The sequence below is a fragment of the Stegodyphus dumicola genome, chromosome 9, assembly GCF_044657685.1.
Source record: "Stegodyphus dumicola isolate Sdum_Otavi_A_Nest chromosome 9, ASM4465768v1".
NCBI classification, from domain to species: Eukaryota; Metazoa; Arthropoda; class Arachnida; order Araneae; family Eresidae; genus Stegodyphus; species Stegodyphus dumicola.
The window spans coordinates 142,027,827-142,040,026 of record NC_140776.1 but is presented as its reverse complement, the minus strand read 5'-3'; the positions used below and the strand labels follow the sequence as shown (position 1 = coordinate 142,040,026).

General features: G+C 33.3%; 1 protein-coding gene across 1 annotated transcript in view; it reads left to right on the top strand.

Moving 5' to 3' along the window:
• The window catches only part of LOC118183323 (cGMP-dependent protein kinase 1-like), a 509,379-nt gene that overhangs the window by 412,008 nt on the left and 85,171 nt on the right, over nucleotides 1–12,200 (top strand). The window contains exons 9-10 of the mRNA XM_085824166.1: nucleotides 10,324–10,392; nucleotides 10,559–10,633. Coding sequence (XP_085680292.1) covers nucleotides 10,324–10,392; nucleotides 10,559–10,633 — 144 coding nt within the window. The remainder of the gene's footprint in view (nucleotides 1–10,323; nucleotides 10,393–10,558; nucleotides 10,634–12,200) is intronic.

Genomic DNA, 12,200 nt, shown 5'->3' with positions numbered 1-12,200 from the left:
AGACGGATCCTACACGAGTCTCTTTCATTCTGCAAGCCTTGAAACCCACCAAAAATGTAGAGCACTTTTAGAACAAAATCTAATTAAGAAGTCGCGGAAAAAAACAGGTATACCGCATCAGGATCACCACGGGAATCTGCATTACAATTCTTGGAACAAGAGAATTGAAATTCTATGCTGAGCTCTACGCCTTATGCCAACACAAATTCTCGCCAGCTAAAAGCCGAGAGAAAATCATATCCGCTGCTCGCTGGTTCACGCCGCCCGCTGGAAGGCAAGGCGGCAGCAGGGAAAACGTCCCGATCTTTTTTTTTTTTTTCAGCTTAACTTCACATCGCAAGACTCAAATCAGACTCCAAATCCGGCGCAATAGCCGGCGCTCTCGAGAGCAAGACCCGTAAGGGGTCGAGCCCCCACTCTTTCTCTTGCTCTTAGCTTGAAAATCAGAATCAGGAATAATGAACTCTAATCTGGTGCAAGTACCCAAGAAATCTCGGTTTCTCCGCCTCTGTGAGTTCATAGGCTTTCAAAAATCATAAAATTAAAATCACACCAATGCCGTAATTTTACGTTACCTAAACTGAGAAAATGACACACCCATGACGTCATCCAATCACCTAAGCTTAGTTCAACCCCTACTGTCTTGAAGTAAGCAAAACTGCAACTTTAACAAAGCGAAGGCAAGACGATTTTCGTTTCACACGCCATGAGTAAAAGGCGACAACACAACACCCTACTGCCTCCATTGTTAGAACTACAAGTTAAATAAGGCTTTAACAATTTAAGAATACTTTTTCCAGATTAAAATATACATGAATACAAATAAAAACATTAGAGTAATAATAACTTAAAAAACATATTAATAATTGAAATTCGCGACATAACAGCTCGCATTATTTTAAAGCTAACATTCAGAATTAACCAAGTAATTGGACAGTGAAAAGAAAGCGTTTAAGCTTTGATTTTAATTATTGGACAGGAAACAATCTATCCTACGCACATGAGTAACTGAAGCTATTAAAGACATAAATAAATAGTTTTTATAGATTTTCTGGATAAAGTACTACAAATGATTCTTTGATCAGATATACATTTCACAAATTTAGGTGCCTATAGATGTACCTAACAGTTTCATCTGAAAAACAGGAAATCTACAATTCTAAATAAATAACTGGGAAACGTTTTACATTCGGACACAGCGGAACAGTTTTACAGCGGAACTGCGTATTTTATTATAAGTTTTTTTATGACCACTATGCATGTATAAGAATAATAAACTTTTACTAAATGGTACAGATTGGGATCAGGACAGGATATTAAAAGTTCGTAATTTTTGTTTGAGTGTTTTTCTTTAATTTAGTATTGCTAAACATAAACATTTGCATCACTTAAAACAGTTTTTGTGGTTGCAATTATATATCTATGACGAACGGTTGCAAAATTAAAGACAGCATCAGAACTTCAGCAGACGCACGGTATGTCTGAATTGCAAAGTCAGTCATTTGAAAGATATCGTATTTATTAAGCTGAGCATCAATTTTCATTACTTAATTTTAGAAACACAAAACGGCATACTTTTTATGGAAAAATTAATATAACTATAATATGATGAATGCGCTTTGGTTATATTTACGATGCCACAAGTGTTTGAAATGTGTTTTAACAAATTATATTTCGGAAGCTCAGAATAAAAAATAGTTGAATTATAAATTTGTAAGAATTATGAATTATTAATTCGTAGCTATTTTTGCAGATTTTTCTAATTTGTCTCAAGTAGTATTTTAAAATAAAATGCATAAAATTGAATTTTCTTGTCAAGACTGAATTAATTTTATTTATTATCTAAAGAGTAAAATCAATATTGTTTTTTTTTAAATTGATGAAAAGTTTTACATATAATAATAACGTAATTTCTTAAAATAACTTTTCAAAGAAAATGATTTATTATTGATAAAAACATAAAATAAGTTTTTCAGATGTTTTTAAGAATATTATTTCGACAGTTCTTAACTTTCACCGTGTGAAAGGAAGTAATTGCTTTCGCAAATATTAATTTTCAAATGCATAAAAACTTAATGAACATGTTTTATTACATTTTTATTTAGTTACAATGGTCTTGCGGCTCATATTTAATTATTGTTAACATAAATAAAAGCAATTATATAATGAGAATTTAATATTATAATGCGTAAAATATTATTTTTATTTTTAAGAAGATCGTCATTCTTGTACATTAGTTCATAAATGCATATTAATCTATCAAGATAAAATTACATATTCAGTTTTTATCGTAATTCATGTTATTTTGATTTAAATAACATTTAATTCATTACAAGAAATTTTATTCGGCATCAAAATAGTACGAAATATAATTTTGTAATATAAGTGATTTTTATAATTTTAAATCTATGATCTATGCAAGAGATTTATCCATTTTATACGTTTAATATAGAATACACTAACACTGAATATATACAGTCGAAAGGGAAGAGAACAGGAGAAAAATTCGAGAACATGAAATTTCTACGAAATTAACATAAATTTCGTATTATACATTTTGGCATTGAATTTCATGTATCAAAATTCAAGTAGTCGAAAATCTGCTGTATTACAGTGTAGTTTGGAACCAACTGATATATTTAACACTTAAACTTTGCATAACTAAACATCATTGTTTATTTTCATTGTCTGGAATACAAATAATGAAAGGTTTGGTTTATTAGATTACAGCAAAGCACTCGAGGGCTATCTGCCTTCAGAGAGGGATGCCTTCGTGGAAAAACTTTTTAAAGGAAACTGGCCCGTATACACGTAACACATCGGAAAAACCACGAAAGCACCAACAAATAATGAAAGGAAAGATACTGTTTGATACAAATAGTCACAAGAACGCGTTAAAAAAGTCAGGGAGACTAGATGCTGATGTCTTTCAGATGCTTTTAAAGCTAATTTTTATTTTTGTTTTCATGAGGGGAAAAAGTCATTAAGAGAAAGATGATTTGTAGATCCCCTAAAATATAGGATTCTCTGCCCATGTACTGTGAGTCTAGACGGTAGCCCTGTTAATGTGAATCTAAGGAGAAGTGTGTATGGTAGTTTTCACCTACGCTTGCAAGAATACGTACGTGTAAACGGAGGACATGTGCTATAATTATTAGACAAAACGCTTTTAATATGTGAGTTGTAAAGTTCCTATGTTATATCGATGAAAAATGTGCAATTGTTGTGTAGCGAATTTAATATAATTAAGTGATTCCTAAAAATCAAAATTTTAATTTGTAATTATTCAAAATTTGAGCTACACAACAAGTTTGGTTATATTCTTTTATTTGGCTTATTAATTCTAGTGTGTGTTAGGGAAAATTTTGTGTGTTAGGGAAAATTCTAGTGTGTGTTAGGGAAAATTTTGATTTATACAGTAGACATTTCCTTAAACGTACTTTGAGTTGGTATTGTCACTTCAATTGGTGATTGCAAGAACTTAGTCTGTTTACATTTTGTTGTGTGTCAAGCGCCAGTAGCTCTTGAATTGTTTTGCTTTGAACACTCGTATACTCAGTGGTGTTTGTTTATTTACATATATTTTGTTTGTTTACACACTTTTCACTTGATTTGCCTTTGGGGGGTATCGTGATTTTACATTTTACTTTACACATTTTATTTTAGGGCGTGTCACGTGTTGTTTGACAACACTTTTATTTTGCTTTGATGTATGCTTAGTTGTGTGCCAGGGACACTTCTTGACCCTCTTGCTCGGTTCACTAATGGCTTTTTGCTAACCACTTATTATGGTAGGATTTGATTTGCTAACCAATTATTATGGTAGGACTTTGATTTTGCTAACCATACAATTATGGTAGCATTTGGATTTGCTAACCATTGCTTTTGGTAGGATTTGTATTTGCTAACCATGACTCATGGTAGGATTAATTGTAAATAGGTACATGTATCCCTCTTTGTGATTAACATGTGGTACCAACACTTACTATGATTTTTTTTTCTCTTCGTATTTAGTTCCTTATGTAAACCTTTTCCATTGTCTGTGGGTCCTAAAATTTTTTGCCAAAAAAATTTTCCCCGGTCATAGGAGGAAATGTTGTGTAGCGAATTTAATATGATTAAGTGATTCATAAAAATCAAAATTTTAATTTGTAATTATTCAAAATTTGAGCTATACAACAAGTTTAGTTATATTCTTTTATTTAGCTTATTAATTCTAGTGTAATCTATTTCGGCTATTCGTGTTTACGCGAACTGCGTCTTCAATCTTGTACCCTCAGACAATGGATATATGTGAATTTTTCATGTAATAAACTCAGTTTTTCATGTTAAAAATTAATTTGATTTCTTAGTTTTTAATATCATTAGTTGCAGAAAAATTAGCTCTTTAATTTGACATAACTTTCGTTTTCCTAACTTTAATTGCATTTTACTTATGAGCCTTAATGAATAGTTTTTTTCCGTTTTCATTGTGATTTCTCCTTTGGGGGGAAGAAGTACCCTTTTCCGGTAAAATTGTCGCTTTTTCGAGTTTTTCAGCGTTCCTTCGTTGGGATGGCTTGCAGGGTTGTTGAAATTCCAAGTTTCCCCCTTCACTAGGCGTGGTTATTTGGCGACGGCTTGGCGACTTAGAATTTCCGTTAATGTTTCAAAATGGTGGCTTTGGCGAGTTTGCTAACATGAAGTAATGCTGTAGTTGCAACTGGCTTAACTGTTGGCGAGGAGTGAGTTGTGCCAAGTTGGAGTTCTGGCGCTCTCCCTTTTAACGCGCTGTTTTGTGGGACGAGGTCACTTTTTGACACTTCTTTTGCCCTTTAGAATTGCTCTCTGATTCTGTTCGAGGCGACAGCTGATTCCGCCGAGGAAATGGATCTTCGCCCCGAAAGAATTACGGGCCTCTTGGCTAAGCGCTTTGAGCACGGACCTTAGTAGATGGGCATCTATGTCTTCGCAAAATTTAAATTCTTTCATCAGTTTTTTTTTGTGTGTGTTTATGTATCTCAAGAAAAATATAAAGAAGTAAAGTTCTAGAAAAATGATGCGTGCTCCCAGCTCTCAACCATCTGATTGCCGCTGTGGTAGTCGTGTATGATGCCAAAGAAAGAAATCATTGGGCTTTAGCATACTCTGAAATGCAAAGTTAATTTACAACTTTTGGACCCTTTAGAAATTGATTCGTCGTTTCCCGCTGAAGATGTCCGGAAAAATGGTCTGAAAATTAGTTCCTCTTAATCTCCTGGTATCTCCAAATCCGGGACTGTATTCAGCTATTTAGCCGTATTAGAACCTCATTTGTTCATCCTAATCTCCTCGTATCTCCAAATCCGGGACTATATTCAACTATTTAGCCGTATAGGAACCTCGTTTGTTCATCTTAGAATCTACTGAAAGAAAAAAAAAATGCTAGGTTCCAGTGATCACTTGCTGCCAGCAGTTCTCCTGAGCTTCAATGGCCTCTCTCATTTTTTTTTAATTCTTCTCCATAACTGAATAGTAAAGAAAATTAAGTTCTTCAAGAAATTATTTAATAGAATTTTTGGAGTTACTTCATGTTGAAGATTGATTAGTAATTGTACCAGTAATAATATAACTACTTAACTTTTTTTTGGTTAAACAATATTTTTATAATCAAAAAAAATTAATAAAAAGCTATTATGTGCAATAACTATTGTTTGTTTGATGGTATTGAGTGCAATAATATTTCTTCTGTACCGATTATTCTGTGTGAAGTGGAAGGTGTAACTTGTTAAAATTATTTTCTTTTCTCCCCGGGGAGGGTACTGTTCGTAAATTTATAGTATATTTTTGGTATGTTTTACCAGATTTGCAAAGTAATAATAATAGAGATTATAAAGAATAATGTTAAGAAATAATTACTCAGTAATAGTTTGATTTGTAAAACAATAGTACTTATTTTGTGGAATATATTTTGATTTGCCAAGTAATATATATATATATATATAATTGCCATAAGAGTTAAATAAATAAGTTTTTCTAGATCAATCAATGGTTAAATTTATTTTGTGTGCTCATGATTTTTACCAGTCTTTTACTCTAATTGATTTTAGGGTTAATCCGGAATAAACACCACGCAATTAAAACAGGTTATTGACACTAGTATGTTATGGTAGAAATGAGTATTTTTATTGTTGTGGTCAACTAGTAGGGTACCTTTCAGGCACTTTCAAAAACGACGCAACAAAATTGGTGCCGTGACCCTTCGAACCAACTTAGCACCAACAAAATTTTTTTTGTGCTGTGATTTTTGCACCACCTTTTCGCTTGCACTTATAATTGAACTTAATTTTGACTTGAGACTGGTGATTTTCATGTGTACTATTGCATATTTATGTGAAAGTTTTCTTCCACATGTCTAGGCTTTTTACTGAAACCCTACTCGTTAGTTGGTTTACAGTGACAGGCCTATATAGTGGTCGTATTTCTGTGCTTATTTTATACTTATTATTTGAGGAAGCATAACAGTTATGCTACTGATACACTTATGGACGTTTGAAACAATTGTATCCAAACACAAACATTTTCACGTAGTACCTTAATTTGTTTAGTTAAGTATTTTTCTTTATGTGCAAAATTTTGTATTGCATTTTTACATATTGAGTTTGAGGATTACTGTTTCCCATTTTTGCAACTGTATGTTTGCAACATAAGGTTAAAAGGCACGCTTGTTAATCACACATTGGGATACATACCTACTTTTATGTGCTGGCAATTGCTGATTGCAGTTTTAAAATGCCAAAGAAAGTGTCAAAACGAGCAGCCAGAGCGGCTAGTAATAGTATGATAGACTGGGAGGAGAGTCAAGAAGTCATGGCTCTATCAGCTTCTGGTTCTGATCCTCTGGATTCTGTTCCTCTGTTCTTAGGTGCAGACAAGGGAATTAGTCTGAATGACTTCTTAGATAGGATTGATCTCATTGCCACTCATGTGGGTTGGTCAGATGAAGACAAGTTGACAGTGATCAGAGTCAAGGTGGCAGGTGAGGCTGCTGAATTAATTAGGAATAATCCTAGGTTAAAGAAAGAAGCCAGTCTTGAGTATGTCGTGAAAGCGTTGAAGGAGAGGTTCTGTTTAGTGCACAATTTGCACTCTAACATCCGTGCTCTTATTCAGGCTTTTCAGAAACCACACGACTCAGTGCGCCAATTTGCAGCACGTATAGAGGCTCTTTCGTACAAAACTGTACCAGTGGAAAGAAGCAGTGACCCTGCAGCAGAAGCACAGAGGCAGGATTTAATTCTGTCGCTGTTTATCGAAGGATTGCATTTGCATTTGCGACGCTTGTTGCTGCCACAGAATCACAAAACTTTTGCATCTGCTAAACAGCATGCAATTATTGAGGAAGACATGTGGGCTAAGAGCCATGCTAGTAGTGATTTTGCAACAGCTGAGGTTAGAGCGGTGAATGCTGCTAAGCCAGCAAACGAAAAATCAGTTACAACACCATCAGTAACCAACTCAGAGCTAACTACAGCTATTAAAATGCAACAAGAAAATATAGCTCAGCTTACTAAAATGATGGGTTCTCTTCAAACACAGGTGCAGAGTTTAATATCACAAAGTACTCGTTCAAGACCCATACAGCCTCGTTGTTACAGATGCAACAGAATAGGGCATGTTAGCAGAGACTGTTATGCAAATATTGTGCCTAATCAGCACACTAGACAGGGTCAACAGAGATTTAGAAATAACCAAACAGCCAGGAGACATCATAATAACACCACACCAGCTGTTTCGGGTACTCCAAATACCACAAGTGTGGCTACAAATGCTTTGAATCCCCAAGCACCAAGTTTCAATTTAAACTAATTCAGGATGGGGAGAAACCAGTCTCCGTTTCGTCTCCTAAAACCCTTTTGGAGGTGCCATCGGTGTTTACAGTATCCACTAGTGAGGCGTCTTTGCCTATTGTAGATGGATCTATTTTGGGGAATAAAGTAAAGTTTTTATTGGACTCAGGGGCGACTGTAAACATCATAGAAGCTAAATACATTAATTGTTTTTTAAGTAAAATCTCATTGGACTCATGTAACATATATTTAAAGGGTATTGCTGCAGAAAAAGTAAAAATAACTAAGAAAATGAATTTAATAGTAGAATTTCAACAACAATATTTTGAAACAGAATATTTATTAATTACTGACACACTTCTTTCATCTCAGTATGGTGCTTTATTAGGAACTAAATTTCTTGCAGATAATAATATGCATTTGGATTTCTCCACTTCTCAACTGTTAAGATCAAATGTAATTCTTAAATGGAATCTAAGTCAGCCTAGTGCTATGAATAGTAATGTTTTCTCTACTTCAGTTTCTCAGTCATTTTGTTACTCTGTAACCAAATATAAATTACCACCTTTTTCAGAAAATATCATTAAGCTCACTGCTCGTTCTGCAAATTTTACTACTGATACTGTTTTGATTGAACCTTTAATAGAACATGCTCAAAGTAAATTTTCGATAGCCAGGTCAGTTACTCAGACTTCTCCATCTCAGGAATTTTATGTCAAAATTGCAAATTTTTCACCGAATACTCTACATCTCAATAAAGGAATGAAATTGGCCAGTGCCCAACCTGTGAATGTCATCACACATAACTCTGAACTTGTAAACAATACCACGATAGAGATTATAAAGAATAATGTTAAGAAATAATTACTCAGTAATAGTTTGATTTGTAAAACAATAGTACTTATTTTGTGGAATATATTTTGATTTGCCAAGTAATATATATATATATAATTGCCATAAGAGTTAAATAAATAAGTTTTTCTAGATCAATTAATGGTTAAATTTATTTTGTGTGCTCATGATTTTTACCAGTCTTTTACTCAAATTTATTTTAGGGTTAATCCGTAATAAACACAACGCAATTAAAACAGGTTATTGATACTAGTATGTTATGGTAGAAATGAGTATTTTTATTGTTGTGGTCAACTAGTAGGGTACCTTTCAGGCACTTTCAAAAACGACGCAACACAATGCCGTCACAGGACCTCCCGATTACTAACCGAACATGCTATCCGGTGACACAATGAAGCCACGCGTAAAGGAGAGAGAAAATAGTGCCTTATATAATCCCACTTTAAAGGCTGACTAGCGGTGAGGGGCCTAATCGCCAAATCCTGGTGGTGACGAATTATCGGTCACCACCTCTTAGTTCAAGGCCATTTGTAGAGTCGTTAAGCTTTCAAAGTAAGGATGCGTGAGAAATGTGCAATGCTCTTGCGAGATTTGAACACCAGACCTCCTGATTGTCAGCCGGACATGCTATCCAATTACACTACGAAAGCACGCGGTAAAGGGAGAGATTGGTTTGTTTAGTTTATTTGATTATGGTAAAGCCTTCAAGAGCTCTTCGTGAAAGACTTTCTAAGGAAAACTTTCTGGTATACAACGTTATACGGGCAGAAAACCACGAAATCGGCCACGCAGCCAGGCCGTTCGCCGGGTTTCGAGTCTTGGACTAAACTACTAGTGGGAAACGAGAGAGAAAATACCTCGTAGAATAATAAATAGCATAGTTTCGTATATCTATAGACAGTTTCGCTTGTTTTCATTTTTTCAGTATATTATATAAGATTATTTAAAATGTTTCAGTAGACTCCGTATCGCATTGTACAATATTTTTAAATACTAAGTACTGACATTCAGTTTCCTGTGTCAAATTTAATAAATTATAGATACTATCTACAAAAGAAATTTAAAAAACAGTATTTAATTTAGAATACATCTGGACATAAACGTTAATTGTCATTTTCATTTCATACTGGAGAAAAATAAACGTTTTTTTAATATTTTTAAATTTTAAATTTATGTATTTTTTAATGTAATTAAAGAGTTAAATTTTATCCTATCTCCTCACCCTTTATGAAACGCATTTTAATGAATTTTTACGTTGCATATTATTCCCTTCTTTTAAAAAACATCTTGCAATTCTATAATGCTGAAGTTTTATAAGTCAACCGAGTCCTAAGCATAACCGCATAAATGTAATATTGTTTAGTAACAGAACCTCAATATCTTTTTTTATTATTATTACTAAAATTTAATGCATCTCAAAACGTAATAATCTTATTATTGTTTTTCGCTTCTGCTTAATGAGTTTTCTGTACTCCCGCGCCAGTTAAAAAAAAATATCTTGTTTTTCATGTCATTTCTTTCATTCATTGAGATCACTTTAAATCCATTAAGATGGCGAAAAGCTTTTCAGTTTTATTCTTTAGTTTCTGTGAAAAATAATTCGCCAAGAAAAATGTTGTTTCTAAACACATTCATTGGTATTAATTTCAAGTTTCTTTTACAGCGAGGATAAAAGAACGGCCAATGTGATTGCAGCGCATCCTGGGGTAGAATGTTTGGCTTTGAACAGAGAGTAAGTTTTTTTTCCTTATGCACGTGTCATTCTTTATTAATCAAGACATATTTCGATGATTTATTATTCATGATAGTTCATGATGATGCCTGATAATAGCTCGAAAGTAATATATTATCAAACAGCTTCAAAGTGTTTCGTAACATCCTTTAACATTTTCTTTTAGGTCTTTCAAAGAATTAATAGGAGACCTACGGGAACTTCAAGATAAGCAATATGAGTATGATGATGATAATTATAGGTAAGCAGTTATATATAATTTAGCTATTTATTTATGCTTATAAAATATTGCATGTATACGAGCTTACTATGTAATCCCCTTGGGTTTGGAATGGGATAGAAATAAGAAAATTATGTGTAATAATATTTTCTATACGTTTATAATGGTTAAGAGATGTCTTATTCATTAATTAATTAATTCTATCAAAACCATTTATTCTCAAATATTACCTTCACTAAAATGGCGAGTTATTGCATTTCGCTTAAACTGACTGAGGAAATAAGAGATACAAAAAATGGAAATTATTATCATCATTTTTTCAGGACTGGTTGGTTAACGTAAAATAATACAACACGAAATTTTAGTTTTTTTGATTTACATCTACTGGCTAGAATATCCAACAAATTAACTAGCTCCTCCTCGAATTTACAAATATCAGCTTAGCTCGACAACGTAAACTGTACTGTAGTTCATATTTACTAAATCTGCCTAGAATAACAAGCTTTCACTTTTAATCTAACAGCGGTTTCCAATAGTCAGAACAAACGTAGGCAGCAATATCTAAGTCTCTACTAGAAGTCATGCCGATTACGATTTCTTCCTCCTAATTTAAACTATGCCGTTTGTCCTAAAAATCTGAATAAACCTCTGGACTGAACCAGTACATCATGAAATTATCTATAAAGGAAAAACTCGAATTAAGTCTTGACTGTAAACTAAAGTTAAGTGAAATGTTAAAAGTCAGTTGAAAAGTACGGATCTTGAACAATTTTTCTGTGTTTAAAGAATTTATTGAAGATTGTAGAGACATTAAGATTTATTTTGGAAACAGGCAAGATGAAAAATTAGCAATGCCTTCGCCGGAAATCGAACCACGGACCTCTGGAATACCGGCCCAGCGTGCAGAACCACTACACCACGAAGGCACGCTAGGAAGGCGGGAGAAATACCTTACAAGATTCAAATTTAATAATTGTTCTTGTATTCATGTAGATGTACCTAAATGCAAGTAAATTAATATATTTAGATTTAAAGCATCGTATTTCTTCTTTATTGCTATTCTTTTCTAATTAATTACAATAATTTAATAATTGCATAATGTAAATAATGTTTATTTTATGTTGTTCTAAAACGCCATCATATCAATTAGTGACGATATTTTTTTACTTTAGATATTAACAGATACTGGCTTCTTAAAATCCTTCATTAAAACTTCCTTTTCTGTTTTAATGCATTAGAACATGCAAAGATTTTAGATTTTAATCTTAACTATCGATATTATCAGTACAATAACAACTTTCTTTCTCTCGAACTATTCAGCAAATGAAAAGAAATCGGCTTGAAATAACTCTTTTTTATTTTCTCCGATTTCATCATAACAGCATGCGATTTTTCAAGCAACCTAAAGTCTAAACCTTGGTGCGTGAGTGAATGTCTTCTGTAGCTTTATGGGATATAAATACGATAGTAACTTTATACAGGTAGAATCTCCGCAGGTATTTCCGTTCATTCCGGAGAGTTTCTAAGATTTTGAGAATATCAGATATTTCTACGAAATATTGCATAAATCCGGGTTATTCCCTTATTT